The sequence below is a fragment of the Dryobates pubescens genome, chromosome 3 (genome assembly GCF_014839835.1).
Source record: "Dryobates pubescens isolate bDryPub1 chromosome 3, bDryPub1.pri, whole genome shotgun sequence".
Taxonomy (NCBI): domain Eukaryota; kingdom Metazoa; phylum Chordata; class Aves; order Piciformes; family Picidae; genus Dryobates; species Dryobates pubescens.
Genome location: NC_071614.1, coordinates 23,751,333 through 23,770,014, shown reverse-complemented (window position 1 = coordinate 23,770,014; position 18,682 = coordinate 23,751,333). Strand labels below are relative to the sequence as shown.

The 18,682-nt window shown below is 47.4% G+C and overlaps 1 protein-coding gene across 1 annotated transcript in view; it reads left to right on the top strand.

The window, feature by feature from the left end:
• ASXL2 (ASXL transcriptional regulator 2) overlaps window positions 1-18,682 on the top strand; it is an 89,557-nt gene that overhangs the window by 9,458 nt on the left and 61,417 nt on the right. Inside the window, exon 2 of the mRNA XM_054179809.1 lies at window positions 17,753-17,835. Coding sequence (XP_054035784.1) covers window positions 17,753-17,835 — 83 coding nt within the window. The remainder of the gene's footprint in view (window positions 1-17,752; window positions 17,836-18,682) is intronic.

Here is an 18,682-nt window from a genome sequence, read left to right as displayed (position 1 = left end):
AAAGCTACTTGTGTTTCCCTGTTATGGCCTTACAAAACATCTGTAGGAGCCTAACCATTGTGTGTTCACCAGCACGTTGTCTGGTGTCCCCAGGAAATGGATGAATGATCTCTGCCTAAAATGTAGTTGGATTCTGGGTATCATGAAAGCTTTTTCTCTGGAAAGAGGGAAGTTCAGATAGTTTGTGCTCAAACCCCATGCTGCACAGCTTGTGGTGTGCACCAAGTGGGCATTGTTTTTGACAAGTAATGTGGAGGGATAAAACCACCTTGTGGAGGGAAGCTGGTGGCAAGGAGTTGGTGATATTGGTGGATGCTGTTGACCACCTTGGCTGCCTGAGCACACTGCTGGCTCATCTTCAGCTGGCTGTTGACCAGCACTCCCAGGTCCTTTTCAGCTGGACAGTATCCAGCCACTATTCCTGAGGCCTGGAGTGTTCAGATCCCTCAGCAGAGCCTGCCAACCATCCAGCAGATCCACACTCCCACCCAACTTGGTGTCATCTGCAAACGTATTGAGTGTGCCCTTGATCCCCTCATCCAGATCATTGATAAAGACACTGAAGAGAACCGGCTGCAGTATGGAGCCCTGGGGAATACCACTTGTGACTGACCACCAGCTGGAGTTAACTTCATTCACTACCACTCTTGGGACTTGGCCATCCAGGCAGTGAACTATCTGCCCATACAAGACATGAGCAGACAGTTTATCCAGGAGGATGCCATGGAGGACAGTGCCAGAGGCTTTGCTGAAGTGCAGGTGGACTCAGCCTTTCCCTCATACTCTAGGTGGGGGGTCACCTTATCATAGGAGGACAGTCCTCTGTCTTCATCCAGAGAGAATCTGTTGTTTTCACTGATAGCTGTTCTAGGAAGTGAGCTGAAGCAATGTAGGTAGAGACAGCTGAGACCCAGCATTGTGAGTGCTCTGCTGATGAGATAAAAACCAATAGTGTAACTGTGACATGTGGGTGTTAGTGTCCAGATACACCAGAACCAAATGATGGTCATCCTGTGGCTTTTTGGTTCCATGCTGCATCCATTGCCTGTAATGTCTGAAACCCCATCAGAAGTGGATGCTTAATGTATCTGTTCAACAAGGGCAAGTGTAGGGTCCTGCCCCTGGGGAGGTAGAACCTCCAGCACCAGGCTGGGTTAGTTGATCTCCTGGAAAGCAGTTCTGTGAAGAAGGACCTGGGTGTGCTGGGGGACAAGCTTCCCATCAGCCATCAATGTGCCCTTGTGGCCAAGAAGGCAAATAGTCTGCTGGGGTGCATTAAGAAGCATGCCCAGCAAGTTGAGGGAGGTGGTGGTTCTCCTGTATTTTGCCCTAGTGTGGTAGTTTTAGGCCACACTGGAGTTCTGAGTCCAGTTCTGGGTGCCCCAGTTCAAGAGACACAGCACACTGCTGCATAGAGTGCAGCAGAGGCTACAAAGATGCTGAGGTCACTGGAGCATCTCTCTGAGGAAAGGCTGAGAGACATGGGGCTGTTGAACCTGCAAAAGAGCAGACTGAGAGGGGATCTTCTTAATGATTAATAGCTAGAGGGTGGGGGGCAAGAGGATGGGGCCAGACTGTTTCAGTGGTGGCCAGTTACAGGACAAGGGGCAATGGGTACAAACTGGATCCCAGAAGGTACCATCTGAACAGGAGGAGAAGTTTCTTGTGAGAGATGCCAGAGCACTGGAACATGCTGCCCAAGAGAGGCTGGGGAGTCATCCTCTTTGGAAAGATTTAAACCCACCTGAATGTGATCCTGAACAACCTGTTCTGGGTGACCCTGCTTTATCAAAGGGATTGGACTGGCTGATCTCTAGACACCCACCATGCTGGGATACTCTGTTCATAGCTAATCAAACCTGGGAGTTTCTGAATGAAGAAGGCACCTCCTGTGCTGGCAGAGTCAGAAGTTTGCTGCTACCTGCTGAACTTCCTTTTTAACTATATTTAAATCCCCACTCTGTTTCAAAGTGTCCTTGCCAGTGCTGACATGGAGGATTTAGTGAAAAGGCTTTCTGCTCCTTGCCTCCCCTACCAGTGGCAGTGGGGATGAAAAGGCTTTCTGCTCCTTGCCTCCCCTACCAGTGGCAATGCAAAGCCCTGGCTGCAATGTTTAAAGGCAAACAAAAATCTGAGTGCAGTTCAGCAACCTTTGCCTCGCATGGCTGGCTCTCCCAGGAAGGTTCAGAGGAGTGGTTTTAGGGTAAGGTAGACATGCCTGAGCACTGACTGCAGAGCAGGCACCCAGGCACTCTGCCAGCTTGCCAACACTTAGCTCTCTCTTATGGTAATAAGAGACATTTGCTTTTCAAGGTCTGTCCAACTGTGTTCAAAAGAGGTTGTGGAGAGCTGTAGGGGCTTCTTTGAGAGATTTCTCTTCAGAGAGAACAGTTGGATCTCTGCTTCATCATCAACTTCAAGTGAAGGTCTGTAATGTGAGTTCTCACTTCAGGTCAGTAGGCAATGAATTTCCCATGGTGTCTCCTCTTCAGTGTTCTGACTAATGTGGAGGCTGCAGTGGGAGAGAATCCTTTATTCCAGCAGGGCTGAAAATGTGAGAGCTTCATTGCAGGAAAACAGGTTGAGGATCCTGTGTTAGGTCTAATTATTGGAGGGCACATTTTACAGGTTAAAGTAGCATTGCTGCTATTCTGATAATCTGATTCATGTGCTTTTAAAATTCTATTAGCTGTTAGATAATTACTGGACTGAAGTGGAGTCTTAAACAAGATTTTGCTCCTGGTTGGTAATAAATATTGACTCAGTTGGTGTTTGTTCCGGTGACTCCTGTGAAGCTGATGCACTTAATCAACCTGAAATATCGTTAGTATAATGATGATCATGGCTAAAGACACTTTTCTCTTGGAGACTTTGTCAATAGCTGTCCAGCAGGAACATTCTGTGGTGTCATTTGTCAGTGGTGCTGCTGGTGGGAGGCTCGCTGTCTCACCTCTGGAAACCAGGAGTGTGAATCGAGTTCATCTTTCCACATCCTCCTTAATGGGAACTTGCTGACTCCATGCACCATGGCACAAATAGCCAAGGTCTAATATGGAGGGTAAAAATAGCTGCAGTGGGTTTGTCTCCCAGTGTGCTCCCTGTGTTTCAAAACTGGCCTGCAAATGTGAGTGCAAATATTGGATAGTTGTTTAATCCTTAGTGCATCAGAACCATTAAGGGTGAAAAAGACCTCCAAGAACATTGAGTCCAACCATTAACTCAGCAGTGCCAGGTCACTGCTAACCCACGTCCTTCACCACATCTACATGGCTTTTAAATGTATCCAGGATGACAATGCCACCACTGCCCTGAAACAGGCTGCCCAGGCCTTAATAACCCTTTGGGGGAAGAAATTCTCCCTTATGTGCAACTTAAACCTCCCCTTGCACAACTTGAGGCTGCTTACTTTTGTCCCTGGGAGGAGAGACCGACCCCACCTCAGTCCAACCTTCTTTTAGGGAGTTCTGGAGAGGGAGGAGGTTTCCCTTGAGCATCCTTTTCTTCAGGCTAAACAACCCCAACCCCAGTTCCCTCAGGTGCTCCTCACAAGTCTTGGTCTCTAGACACTGCACTGCCTTTGTTGCCCTGCTCTGCACGCAGGGGTGGTAAAACCTGAAAGTGTTCTAAGTAAGGTTAACAAATCCATCAAACTGCACCATGGCACTTGATGGTTTGGTTGTGCCCTGTGCTGTCACGAATGTCTGCTCCTTACTTTCCTTTTTGGCTTCTCCTTACCTTGGAAGGATCCCCTGCTGGCACCCACAGCAGATGCAGTTACCTCCTTCCTGCAGCCTCCTGTGTTGATATTTGCAAGTCAAAGGCTGGTTTATGAACTACTCGAGCTGCTGCCAGATGAGGAGGTGCTTGTCAGCACTGGCCTCTTTCTAGTGCAACATGAATGTGTGAAGCTGCCTTTTTCTTTCCATTAAAAAAAAAAAAAGCTTATTTTTAGCTCAGATTAGATCCCTGATCTTGTTTACCACTTGGATAGCATGCAAGGTTCTGCAGCCTGGAGGAAGGGAGATGTGCCAAAGGCACAGAACCATTTTCCAGTATCAGTGTGGACACTCCAGCTTGTGGAACTTTGGTGTTTTGTTTAATAGGACATTGAATCATTTGAGACAGGTGTGGGGTTTTTTGGTCACTGCATAGTCTTAAATCACAGAGTTGTTTAGGCTGGAAAATACTTTGTAAGATTGTGGAGCTGAGCCATTAACTCAACACTACCAGGTCAGCTGCTGAACCATGTCCCTCAGCACTGTGTCTAAACTGCTCTAAACCCCCTCCAGGGGTGGTTGACTCCACCACTGCCCTGGACAGCCTGTTCCAGGGCTTGACAAACCTTTTGAGGAAGAAACTGTTCCTCATACCCAACTTAAACGTCCCCTGGAACAACTTGAGGCCACTTCCTCTTATCCTATGCCTTGAGGGGAGAAGAGACCAACTCCCCTGACTTCAGCCTCCTTTTAGGGAGTTGTGCAGAGCAAGAATATTGCCCCTGAGCCTCTTTTCCTTCAGGCTAAAGAGCCCCGGTTCCCGCAGCTGCTCCTCATATGATTTGTTCTCCATTTAGTAGCTGTCCCTGTTGGATTTAACACGATCATGTTTTCATACACAAATACTGGAAACTCTGCCTTGTAGCCCTGGTGTTCTACCCAAGTCAAGCATGAGCTGATTTTGATTTAGCTCTTTGCTTCATGCAGGATGGCTGCAGAAGCAATGTTTTATTTCTGAGACTTCCTTGTTGGGTTGCTACACACAGGTCTGGGACTCTGACCTCCAGTGTTTGCTCTCCCAATTGCATTGCTGTTTGTTTTCTTGTTGGGAAGTGGTGACCTGCACCAGGTCTCCATGTCTTCACTGCATGCCCATGCTCTCTTTTCACTAAATGTAGGTACCAGTGCAGGGCTTAAACTCAAATACTGCTTTTATCTCCACGAATACTTATTGGGACCTTAAGACCATTTAAGTCTGAAAGAAGTATATGTGTCCAAAGATGGTACTTTGTAGAGTTTTACATTCGTGTGTTGACCTCTTCCTCTGGGTGTGGGAGTCAAAATCATAGAATGGCTTAGGTTGGAAGGGATCATAAAGATTATCTACTCCAACCTCCTTGCCATGCAGAGGGACACCTCTCAGTTAGACTCAGCTGCTCAAGGACTCACCCAGCCTGGCCTTGAACACCCCTAGGAAGGAGGCATCCTCAACCTCACTGGGCAGCCTATTCCAGAGTCCCACCACCTTTGTACTGAAGAACTTCTTCCTAAGATTCAGTTTAAATCTACTCTCCCTCAGTTTAAAACCATTCCCTCTTGTCCTATCACTAGACATTCCTCTTCAGCCTTCCTGTAGGATCCTTTCAGCTATTGGAAGGCTGGGAGTAGATCAAGATTTGCTTAATGCTTGTGTCTTGCTAATAATTATGACCACCTTGTTTTACTGTATAAATACTCAAACCCTGAGAGATAATACAGTTTCATGTTTGTGTGTGGAAAAGGCCTCCACTGATTACCCTTCTGCCCCTCATCACCAAAGAGCTACAGGGATGATTTGGGAACTTGAACATCTTCCCTATGAAGAAAGACTGGGAGAACTGAGGCTGTTTAGTCTTGAGAAGAGAAGGCTGAGAGGGGGTCTTAACATCTATATCTGAAGGGTGGGTGCCAGGATGAAGGTGACAGGACAGAGAACAGTGGGTACAAGCTGGAGCACTGGAGGCCCCACCTCAGCATGAGGAAAAACTTCTTCGTGGTGAGGATGCCCAGAGCGGTTGTGGAGTCTCCAGCTCTGGAGATTTTCAAAACCCACCTGGATGCATTCCTGTGTGACCAGCCCCAGGTGATCCTGCTTTTGTAGAGGGGTTGGACTAGGTGATCTCTAGGGGTGCCTTCCAACCCCTGGCATTCTGTGATCTCATAAGCACGTTACTGCTGAAGGCATGTTGCACATAAGCCCTTTCCTCAGAGGTGCTGTTCTACTTTGTTTTTTGTTCACAGTTTGGGGGTGTAAGCTTCAAGTTCAGAATCTCAACATGGTGGTGGTTGGAAGGGATTCTGAGGATCTAGTCCAAACCCCCCCCTGCTACAGCAGGGTCACCCACAGCAGGTTGCCCAGGATCACAATGTCCAGGTGGGCTGGGGTCTCTCCAAAGGAGACTCCTCAAACTCTAAGGGCACTGTGTTCCAGGGCTTTGACGCCCCTCACAGGAAGGAAATGTTCAGACAGATCCTCCCAGGTTCCAGTTTGTGCCTGTTGCCCATTGTCCTGTTGCTGGGCACCACTGGAAAGAGTCTGTCCCCTTCCCTCTAGGTATTAATCAGCTTTAATTGCTCTTCAGGCTGAACCAGGAGTCTCAGCCTTTTCCTCATCTTTGAGTTGTTTTGTAGGGATGGTCACTCTTGGGTTTTCCCCACAAAAATGTGTTGTAGACATCAAACTTCTCTTGGTCTTTGAGGTTGATATAATCCTGTTGAGCTTCTTTCAGATTCTTTGTTTTCCACTTAAAGCTGATCTTATCAAGCTTCTGAAGGGGAGTTCTGGGAGTTGGTGGGAGCACAGAATAGCCTACAAAATGGTGATGTCTTCACCATTGGTTGGAAGTTTTTTCACCAGTACAGAAATGATTTGGTGCAGCACTTCAGTTTCCTCTTGGCCATATAATCTTCAAATGGAACAATCACAGACAGACAATTTCAGTTCCTGTCTCAGCTGAGCATCAGGGTATAACTTCAAACCTGTGTCCCTCTTCCACCATCTCTCCTGTGTTGTGTCTGGCAGAAACAGGTAATGAGCTTCCATGGAGCTGCTGTGTCCTCCTCCAAGTTCATGCTAGACTGTGGGTTATGCAGTTGCCTAACCAGGTCCTTGAGCTGAAACATGCCTCTTGGATCTCACCTCCTCATGCTGCTGTTCAAAGACACTTACAGCTGGTGTGACATGCTGCATGAAATGACAATGTGTACTGGCATTTAATGGCAAATGGTTTCTAATAGCATGGAGCTGTCCATTCCTTCTTGACCTCATTTCTGGCTAAAACCTTGAATAGCATTTGGTTAATTGGATGAGTAGAAAAGATACTGCAATCTAGGTCAAGTCTTTCAGTCCCCCTCTTTGCTCCTCTCGTTACTGCCAGAGTGGAGTGGTGTTTTGCATGCTGCCTCTGCCCAGCACACTGCTATGGAGTGACTGACTGAGAAGGAATTCCACACACACTTAGGGTTTTTTTTTATAGCTGACCCACTTCTCTCTAAAAGGTTTGATTGCATAAAGATAATTTCTTTATGAAGGAGTCTGTAATGCAATTTGCAGTTCCTGCTGGCATCTGCAGCTGGAATTCTCCTAGAAAGGACTATCCCGGAAGTAAGAGGCTCATGTTAGAGATGAGGGTTGAGAGAGAACCTCCTGAGAAGCTATTGCTGCCTCTCTAGAGCATGAGGGGAAATGAGCTAACAGCTGATTAAATCACTGTGAACTCATGGCTTTTAGGAAGCTTAAATTCTCTTTGCAGGAAGGAGCCCACATGTAAGCAATGGTTACACTCAGTGTTAAGTTGCCCCCTTTGAATTCCTCCTTTATAATAGATGCACTAAATAATGTTGCATATTTGATACTGTATGATAGTTTGGAGTTCTTGCTCCTGATGGTTATTGTAAAGTGCATTTTTAGCAAAGCTTGCTGAAAACATGAGTGGACTAAGGCTGCCCTTTCATATCACAGGATGTTAGGGGTTGGTAGGGACCTCTGGAGATCAAGTCCAACCCCCAAGTCTGCCCAGCCTTGGACAATCTCTTGCTTGAGCCATCATGGTCAGATTTGTTTGAAAACAAACCAACCCAAACCCAACCAAACAAAAACAAACCCCGAAACACCCTCAAAACAAGATTACAAAACCCCAAACCACTTCAAACACAGGGTTCCATGAGGCTTTTCTCCTGTGTGGTTTTAAACACTGGCATGAATTGCTGCTGTAGTTACATGGGCAGAGCTTTGATCACTCAGAGCATTCTTAAATGGAGAGGTGCAGCCAGCTCTTACTTCTGGCAGAGGCTGAGGTATGCAAGAAATCTTAACATTATCACCCAGGAGGAGTTGTTCTGTGCTGGACAGACTGGGGGAGGGGATGGCTTTTACTTCATTTAACAAGGGTTTCAGCTTCTGTATTCATGAATGATTCATTGCAGCCTTCTAAGGAGCTGCTTGCCCATGGTGTAACTGCATTCTAGTGAGGTGCATGCTAATTTGCTGCCCTGAGACTGCTCTGAAGCTCCTAACTAGCCTCGAACCTTGGTACTTACGAATGGAGGTGTGGATTCATTACATATGACAAATAGGGTGGGTTCCCTGTCATAAAGTTCCTCCTCCTTTGCCTGGTAAGCTGCACTAAGTGCTCAGATTTGTGCAGCAATTGATACATTTCCTGAAGACCTGGCATTGAAACTGAAGTCTCAGCATGGTGGGAGTTGGAAGGGATCTCTGGAGACCATTTTCTCCAATCCCCTTGCTAAAGCAGGGTGACCCACAGTAGCTGGCCCAGGATCTCCTCCAGATGGGTTTGGAATTTTGGCAGAGGAGGAGACTCCACAACCTGTCTGGGCAGCCTGGTCCAGGGCTACAGCGCTCTCACAGGGCAGAACTTTCCCTCGTGTTCACATAGAATGTCCTGGGTTTCAGCTTCCTGACTGAAGTGTCAGGCCCCATCCTCTTCTGGGGCACAAGAGGACGTGCTGGGTCTCTCTTTAGTGGTGCCCAGCAGCAGGACTAGTGGCAGTGGGCACAAATTGGAGCCCAGAAGGTTCCAGTTTTACTTTTCCTAGTAAGAAGCTGTAGGAGAATGATGAATGTAAAGAGCTGTACATTTATTCTGTGTTGTTTTAGAAGGAATCTTGATCTTATGTGGAACTCCCTCCTAAGCTAAGACTGGATCTTCAGGTTCTGACTCCATCTCCAAGTTAACACTCTTGCTTTTACTGTTTTAGACAACTGCAGATTAAACACAAGGGTGTAAGAGTTGAGTTTCTCATTGCCTTTTTCCCCAGCTGTTTCCAGTTAGCCATCAGTTGATCAGTATGATCCTAGACCTTTGTCTTATCCCTGTGCTTTAAAGTTATCTTCTATGGTTTTCCTGTTCTGTTTAATGGGTTGATGAAAGGGATAGAAATCCAAGATGGGGAGATTCTTTGGTCTGTCTGGTATTGTCTGAGAAGATATTCTAACAGCTTTAGCCTTACTAAATCAAAGATGTAACATGTTTCTGCTCACTAGAGAGACTTGCAATGCAGTTGAAAGGAGAGAAATAATACCACTCTTTGCAGATACAGTGGCTCTTGGTTTAAGTAGCACAGGTAACACCAGTTGGTTTGGTTCTGTGGGGTATGGGTCAGTATTTGAATCACAGAATGCTTTGGATTGAAAGGGACCTTTTGAAGGTCATTTAGTCCAATCCTCTTGCAGCTAGCAGGAACATCTTCAAATACAGCAGGTTGCTTAGAACTTTGTCCAGCCTGGCCTGGAATGGTTCTAAGGATAAGCCATCTACCACTTCTCTGGACAACCTGGGCTGGTGTCTTCCCATCCTCAGTGTAAACAGTTTCTTCCTTCTCTCTAGTCTGAATCTCCTCTCTTAATTGAAACTCGTTGCTCCTTGTCCTGTCACAACAGCCCTGCTACAAAATCTGTCCAGGGCTTTCCTTGCTTCCCCTTTCAGTGCTGAAAGGCCACAAGAAGTTCTCCACAGAGCCTTCTCTTCTCCAGACTGAACAGCCCCAATTCTCTCAGCCTCTGCTTGCAGCAGAGGGGTTCTAGCCCTTGGATCATGTTTGTGGCCTCCTCTGGCTTTGCCCCAATAGGTTTGTGTCTCTCTCCAGAGCTGAGAGCTGGATGCAGCACTGCAGGTGGGGTCTGAGCAGGGTGGCAGACTCTCCTCTCTTGACTTACTGTCCATGCTGCTTTTTAATTTGATGTACTTTCAGAGTGAGACCTTGGCTATGCCAGTGTTAATATCAGGAATCTAGTGGTGTGGCCAGTCATGCCTCCTCTTCAGTCTTGTTCACAAGTGTGTTGCCTTGCAGCTTGGCCAGCGCAGCGCATGGGCATTGCTGCAGCTTTGGGGAGTTGAGAGCAGGCTGCTGTTCCATGGGGCTTGGAGCTAGAAGGGCTGCTGATTTAGTTTAAGAAGATTTCTAAAAAGGAGGTGAAAGCTTTGATGTAGAAATGAGATTGTTTTGGTTTGGGATTAACAATGCTGGAAGATGCATGCCAGGCTACTCCCACAGCAGCCAGCCCAGGCTAATCGTGTTTCGAGGCTGGCTTGTTTGGTTTTGACTTTTAAACCCCTCCTGTCTGCAGCTGACACTGATGTGTGGGCACACTGAGCCTTGTAAACTTTTATTACTGAGCTCTTCAGTTTTCACAGAATGCTAGGGGTTGGAAGCAACCTCTAAAGATCACCTAGTCCAGCTCCCCTGCCAAAGCAGGATCACCTAGGGCATGCTGTATCCAGGTGTGCTTTAAAACTCTCCAGAGGAGGAGACTTTCAACTTCAACAACAACCTCTCTGGGCAGCCTGTGCCAGTGCTCCTTCACCTTCACTGTAAAGAAGTTTCTCCTGATATTGAGGTGGAGCCTCCTGTGTTGCAGCTTATACCCCTTGCTCCTTGTCTTATACCTTGGCACCACCACAAAGGGACTGCCACCTTTATCTTGCTACCCACCCCTCAGGTATTGATAGACTTTAATGAGATCCCCTCCCAGCCTTCTCAAGACAGAACAGTCCTAGGTTTCTCAGCCTTTTTTCTTAGAGGTGTTCAAGTCCCCCAGTCATCCATGTAGCTCTCTGTTGGACTCTCCAGTAGCTCCACATACCTCTTGTCTTTGGATGGTTTCTGTTCTGTAGCTGCATGCTGTAGCTCTGGGTTGCCAGCCCTACTGAAGGCATCACTGTGGGTCCTCTGTAGCCCAGCAGCTGAGGTGGAGGCTGTTCCCTACTGTGTGCTGGGTCACTTGAGATGTGTGTTGGCAAGCTCCCTCCTCCTTACCCCAATCCTTCCTGCTACTTAGTCTTGCTGGTTGGAACCTGATCATCCTCATTACTGAACTGAGCAGCAAGTTCAGATTTGTAGCAGAAATATGTATGTTTAAGAGGACATGTGGTTATGGGTGAAACCTTGTTGTATTGGGAGGTGTTGGAAATGCAGATTTCTGTTGGAACTCCTTGAGTCTTTGCATTTTGCTCTCAAAGTCAGGAGTGCTGGTAGGCAGGATAGCCAGAGATGAGATTTCCTCTGGATGGTGTTGTGAGAGTTCAACCTGGAACCAGAATGTGGAATTTGAGCTTGAGTTTAGCCAAACTAACAAAAGTGTATTTGGGGTACATTCAGAAGACTGACTAGCAGTTCAAGTTAGATTCTTCTCCCCTTTCCACACTGGAACCTAGAAGGTTCCATCTGAATGGGAGGAAGAATGTTTTTCCTGTGAGGGTGCTGGAGGACATTCTCAGGTTGCCCAAAGAGGTGGTGGAGTCCCTTTCTCTGGAGAGATTCCAAAGCCAGCTGGATGTCGTGGTCCTGTGCAGCCTGCTGTGAGTGACCCTGTTTAGCAGGGGGGTTGGGTTAGGTGATCCCCAGAGGTCTCTGCCAGCCTCCACCATTCTGTGGTTCTGTGAAGACAGATGAACCATGAAGTAATTTAATTTCTGTTGTCAGATTAGCCCTCCATCTTCCACTCTGGTATTTCCCTGGTTTTATCCCAGGTTCCAGAGTCTCCTCTCTGTTGTAAAGGGCTGCTCTAATGACAAGGATTTTGTGCACTATGACTCCAAACTCCCTAAATACTGTTACCTGTGTTTGGTCTCTGGTACCTCTAAACCACCTCTCAGTTCTGCCCCTTCACTAAAGCAGCATCTCCGGTATCTGCTCCAACAGTTGGATGCAGCTGCAGGCTTGTAAACAGCCTTTGGGTCGTTCTGCTGTAGCTCTGAGGTGTGACAGAAGCTTCCCCTCTTGCCAGTGCTTATAAATCAGCCATGTATGGGGAATGTGGAAAAACTTCTCTCATAGAATCGAATTAACCAGGTTGGAAGAGACCTTCAAGATCATTGTGTCCAACCTATCATCCAATACCATCTAATCAACTAAACCATGCAACCAAGCACCCCATCGAGTCTCCTCCTAAACACCTTCAGTGATGGCAACTCCACCACCTCCCCAGGCAGCCCATTCCAATGGGCAGTCACTCTCTCTGTGAAGAATTTCTTCCTAACATCCACTCTAACCCTCCCCTGGCACAGCTTGAGACTGTGTCCTCTTGTTCTGGTGCTGGTTGCCTGGGAGAAGAGAGCAACCCCCAACTGGCTACAACCTCCCTTCAGGTAGTTGTAGAGAGCAATAAGGTCTCCTCTGAGCCTCCCCTTCTCCAGGCTAAGGAACCCCAGCTCCCTCAGTCTCTCCTCACAGGGCTGTGCTCCAAACCCCTCCCCAGCTTTGTTGCCCTTCTCTGGACACCTTCCAGCAGCTCAACATCTTTCCTAAACTGAGGGGCCCAGAACTGGACACAGTACTCGAGGTGTGGCCTAACCAGTGCTGAGTCCAGGGGCAGAATGAGCTCCCTGCTCCTGCTGGCCACACTGTTCCTGATGCAGGCCAGGATGCTATTGACCCTCTTGGCTGCCTGGGCACACTGCAGGCTCATGTTCAGCCTGCTATCGACCAGTACTCCCAAGTCCCTCTCTGCCTGGCCACTCTCCAGCCACTCTGACCCCAGCCTGTAGCACTGCATGGGGTTGTTGTGGCCAATGTGCAGCACCCAGCACTTGGATGTGTTCAATCTCATGCCCTTGGATTCTGCCCATCTCCTGTGTTTTGCTGGAAATGATGAGGATGTTTCCAACAGTGGAGTCTGGGGTGGTGCTGGGTGAGAGTTTTGGTGTGGTGAGATGGTGCTCATAGGGCGCTCACTTTTCTGGGTCGTCTTGATGCAGAACCTTTACCATGCCACAGATACTTGTAAGAGTGTTTTGAAATCTTTGAAGAGGTGAAATGGGGAAATAATCTTCTGGGGATCCTATTTTCTTGGAAACCTTTGTGGGAACCAGAACATCTTCAGGGTGCAAAGCAGCTTGTGCTGTGGAACAGATAAACAATTAATGGAGTTACCAATGAGCCAACTAAAAATATTCCAGTGCCTAAGGGGGCATAATTTGACTCAGTGACACCATCCCAAGGTAACGGCTTTGCCTGTGCTGAACACTGACACTTCACTACTGAGAGTTAGGACCAAGTATCAAAGGCTTTGCCAGTACCCAGTGTTGGCTCTTGTTGCTTTGTACTCTTCAGTTATCTTGGCTGATGCTGAACGTAGTCCAAAGGTAGTTTATAAATCCCAGCATGGTGCAGGTGGGAAGGGATATCTAGAGATCATCTAGTCCAACTCCTGTGCCAAAGCAGGGTCACCCACAGCAGGTTGTTCAGGACCATAATGTCCTGGTGGGTTTGGAATCTCTTCGGAGAAGGAGACTCCACAACTTCTCTGGGCAGCCTGATTCAGTGCTTCTCGCAGGAAAGGATTTTCTCATCATGTTCAGGTGGAACCTCCTGAATTCCAGTTTATGCCTATTGCCTCTTGCCCTGTTGCTGGGCACCACTGAAAAGAGTCTGGCCCTATCCTCTTGCCCCCCACCCTTCAGATATTGATCAGCATTAAGAAGATCCCCTCTTAGGCTGCTCTTCTCCAGGCTTAACAGCCCCAGCTCTCTCAGCCTTTCCTCCTCAAAGAAATGCTCCAGTCCCCTCAGCATCTTCAGTCTCTGTTGAACTCTCTGCAGTACTTCCCTGTCTCTCTTGAACTGGACTCAGACCTCCAGAGGTGGCCTTCCTAGGGCAGAGTAAAAGGGGAGGAGAAAGTCCCTAGACCTGCTGGTCACACTCTGAGTGAACCTCAGGAGAACAGTGGCCTTCTTGGCCACAAGGGCAAAGTTCTGGCCTATGGAGAACTTCTTGTCCAGTCTTGGCTCTTAAATTGCCTCTCCAGTACTGTGACAGTAGAAGTAGACTTTATTTACACACAGTAACTAAAAAGACTTGAGTGAAAGAGCTGATGTGGGATTAAAGGGCCAGAAGAGAGGAGAGGATACTTAAGGTGGTGGTGTGTGGTTTGTTGTTTTTAAAGAGCTTCTTTAATTCTTGTATCTGGTTCTTCTGGATCAGCTTGTAGAACAGCAGAGGGGTTATGAGTGTCTGAAGATGTGAACTGCTTTGCTTATCTAAGTGGGCTGAGAGTTAGTGTTAAACAAGCCTCTCAAAGAGCATGTTACCAGGGTAGTGCAAATGAATCTTGGACCTGTGGAGCCAAAGCTGTTCATTTTATGGGCTCTGCCTGTGGTGTTAGTTGCCCCACACAAGAAATATCAATCCTACAGTACAGGATTAGCTAGTTAGTGAGGTGGGAGTTGATGTCTTTTTCCCAAGGAACAAGTGATAGAAGAGGAGGAAATGGCCCCAGGTTGTGCCAGGGAAGGTTTAGGTTGGGTATGGAGAACAAATTCTTCCCAGAAAGGGTTGTCAAGCCCTGAAACAGGCTGCTCAGGGCACTCTCCAGCTCTGGAGGAGTTTAAAAGCTGTGTAGATGTGGCGATAAGGGACATGGTTTAGTGGTGACCTGGCAGTGTTGGCTTAATGGTTGGGCTTGATTTTTGTTGGAAACCGATTCAATGATTGTAAAACCTCAGTGAACCAAAGTGGCCATGCAGCAACACAGTGGTTTATGTCACTGGGTTGTTGGCCTCTCAGCTTCTTTTCTAAAGTCAGACAAAGATCAGTGTGCTGGTTGTAGTCTGGTGTAGGTGAAGCAGTCCTGCATGGTGTATCATAGTATCAGTCAGGCTTGGAGGGGACCCCAAGGATCACCTAGTTCCATCCCTCCCTGCCCCTGTGGCTCGCACTGGTTAACGTCTTCCCTATTCCTGTTTGGGATATTTGCAGAGCTTGGTAGGCTGCTGGAAGTAATCCAGTGGGGGCTGCATGTCTTTGGGAAAGATGGAAACTGGTGCCTAGGAGTGCCCTAGCCACTCCCACAGATGGGTTGTCCTGCCTTTTCGTTTCTGGCTTGTGATCTGTGATCTGATTGCACAGGAGCTGTGTGTGCTTGGAGGTTTCTGGGAAGTGTCTGACCTCTGTAAACAAGTCTCTCAACTCTCCTGCAAACCTTCTGCTGTTAGAAGCAGCTGTGGCTGCTCAGCCAGGGAAGTTGTTTTTCCAGATGAGCTTGTCTAGACCGAGCTGAAGTTCCAGGAGTTTCCCAAACCTTGGACCTTTCTCAGGATGTTGTTCTATTTAAACCATACTGCACTGCTCAGGACTCCCTGAATGAGATGCTTTCTGGGATCTGGAAGCCTTTTGACCATGACCTGTTTCTGCCCATGCTTTCACAGCTCTGGCAGTACCTTACTTTTCCTCCTAAGGTCTCTTGTGGAACTTCCAAATGGTGAAAAGGTTTTCAGTGCCTATTTTATGGGACAGGAGTAGTGAATCTGAAGACCCTTTTCTGTGGTTATGCTGAGAGGAGTGGCTGGAACCCTGTCAGGCTGTGCTGCTATCCAGCAAGACCTGGACAGGCTGGAGAGTTGGGTGGAAAGAAACCACATGAAGTTCAACAAGGGCAAGTGTAGGGTCCTGCGCCAGGAAAGGTTAGGGGCATGACCTGCTGGAAAGCAGCTCTGCTGAGAAGGACCTGGGAGTGCTGGTGGGCAAACAAGTTTCCCATCAGCCAACAATGTGCCCTCATGGCCAAGACCTCCTGGGGTGCATTCAGGAAAGTGTGGCCATCAGGTCAAGGAAGGATCTCCTCCTCTTCTACTTTGGCTTAGGGAGACCACGTTGGAGTCCTGTGTCCAGTTCTGGGCTCCCCAGACAGGGAACTCCTGGAGAGAGTCCAAGAGAGGCTATGAAGATGTTGACAGGACTGAAGCATCTCTCTGAGGAGGGGCTGAGAGACCTTGGGCTGTTTATCCTGGAGAAGAACAGCTTGAGAGAGATCTTTTCGATGCTGATCAATATCTAAAGAGGGTGGGTCAAGAGAATGGGATGGACTTTTTCAGTGGTGACCAGTTGCAGGAAAAAAGTCAGTGGGCACAAACTGGAATGCAGGAGGTTCCATCTGAACATGAGGAGAAGCCTCTTTGCTCTGAGAATGTGGGAGTCCTGGACCAGGTTGCCCAGAGAAGTTCCAGAATCTCCTTTTCTGGAGAGATTCCAGAGCTGCCTGGGTACAATAGAATAGAATTAACCAGGTTGGAAAAGACCTTTGAGATCATCAAGCCCAACACTATCATCCAACACTATCTAATCAACTAAACCATGGCACCAAGCACCCCATCCAGTCTCTTCCTAAACACCTCCAGTGATGGTGACTCCATGACCTCCCTGGGCAGCACATTCCAATGGCCAATCTCTCTTTGTGAAGAACTTCTTCCTAACATCCAGCCTGAACCTCCCCTGGCACAGCTTGAGACTGTGTCCTCTTGTTCTGGTGCTGATTGCCTGGGAGAAGAGACCAACCCCCAGCTGGCTACAACCTCCCTTCACGTAGTTGTAGACAGAATCCTGGGCATCTAGCTCTGGGTGACTTTCCTCTAAAGCAGGGCTGGATTTAGGTGGTCTCTAGAGGTCCTTTCCAACCCCCCTTGTGCTGGGATTTGGGGATTCTGTGAACAGAAAAATTCAAACTGCTGATTTCTTTTTGCAAAGTCACTTGTAGGTTTTCATACTTCATACACTGATGGTTTTGTTTTCTGCTTAAAGACCCAAGTCAGGACTCCAGGGTTGATGTCTGGACATGGGTCAAAATTGGATGATTAAGAAGGAAATGAGGCATTTCCTGCCTATCCTTTCCAGCACAAATACTGCTTAAAATATCCAAATGACACATAGTAACTGACATCCTCCCTCTCTCTGCTCTTCTGAATTACACTTTTGCTTCAGGAAAGTGGTAGAGTAACTGTCCCTGGAAGTGTTTGCAAGACATGGGGATAGGGCCCTGAGGAGCATGGTTTAGTGGTCAGCTGGCAGTGCTGGGTTCATCGTTGGACACTCTCTTGGAGGTCTTTTCCAACCTTAATCTTTCTATGATTCTAGGATCTTGGCTCCCTTAAGGGGATGGATGGGTGATGCTGAGGCCCTGGGGTGTGCTTAGTGTGGGCTGGGGAAGTGGCAGGAGCATGTTGTCCATGTAGGAAGCATTTTTGTTTGCCTTGGAGCTTAATCATGAACTGTGTGCAGAGGTTTCCTTTCAGAGCACCCAAACAGTGCTGAACCCCGCACTTCTTTCAGCTTCTGCAGCACTTAGGACTAAACTGATCAGTAGTTGTTTCAACATCACAAACCTCAAAAGGTTTGTGTTTTGGAAGTTTTGTACCTCAGCAGTTCTTGAAGCATTCTGAAGTGAAGGTAATGGTTGTGAAGCCACCCATTTACTGTGGAACACTTAATTATCTTCAGAAAGTGTTTACTTCAAATGCACTGCCTCTAGCTAAACTTGGGAGTTGCACTCAAGTTCTTTATCCAGTCCAAGGGAATCTCCTTGCCCCATGTATTCTCCAGATGTATGGGGTGGTAATGAGATGTGAGAAGGACAGCAGTTCTTCCTTCTCCAAGGCTGTATCCCTGGGGAAGCCCAAACCATGAAATGCAGTTTTCTGTGCAGTTGAACATTGAAGTGAAAATGCAAATGAATAAATTCCTCTCAATCTACTTTTACTTGCCAGGTCCTGGAGAAATATCCTAATACACCTATGAGCCATAAAGAGATCCTTCAAGTTATCCAGAAAGAAGGACTTAAGGAGATCAGGTGAGTTAAGTCCTCATACCAGTAAACCAGTCCTCAAAACAGTTGTATAACAACTGTTGCATAAACAGTTGTAGTTCCTGCATAGTTTAGTTTACTCTTAACTTCCATCTCTCAAATATTTGGGGACTGAAATGTTACAAACCTGCAGAACTGGAGTCCAGGTCCCCTTTGCTATCAAGTCACTTACACCTTTCACCAGGAAAGCTAGCTGTAGAAGTCATACTTAATTCCTGCTATGAATGACTTTGCTCTGCAGCACTTAGATAAGATAAACTATACCTGATCAGGTAGTTCAGGCTCTAGGTACTGAAGTAGACTTAATTACTTGACTATTAAAAAGTGAATAGTCAGGTTAATAGAAATAACCTAGCCCAAAGCTACCCAGGAGGTTAAAATGCAGCCTCAGTTACAAATGCTTATTTAGAAAGCTTCATGCTCTGTTCTTCAGTCCTCTCTGGCAGTAGTGTGTGGTTCTGCTTTGCAGACCTTCCTATTTCTGCCCTCCCCCCAAGTTGCAGACCAAGTGTTTGGTGTGCTGGGCAAAAGAGAATGCCAGCCTGGATGCTGCTGATCTGCTTTGGAAACACAACAATCTGGATGACAACTCTGGAACTGCTTAATTCTTGAGTCCACACTCACATGTATTCCCCAGAGCTCACAGAATCATAGAATGCTTCAGGTTGGAAAGGACCTTTAAAGGTCATCTAGTCCAACCCCTCTCACTCAGCAGGGTCATCTTCACCTAGAGCAGGTTGCTCAGAGCCCTGTCCAACTTGACCTGGAATGGTTCCAGGAATGGGTTATCTACCATCTCTTTGGGCAACCTGGACCAATGTCTTGCCACTCT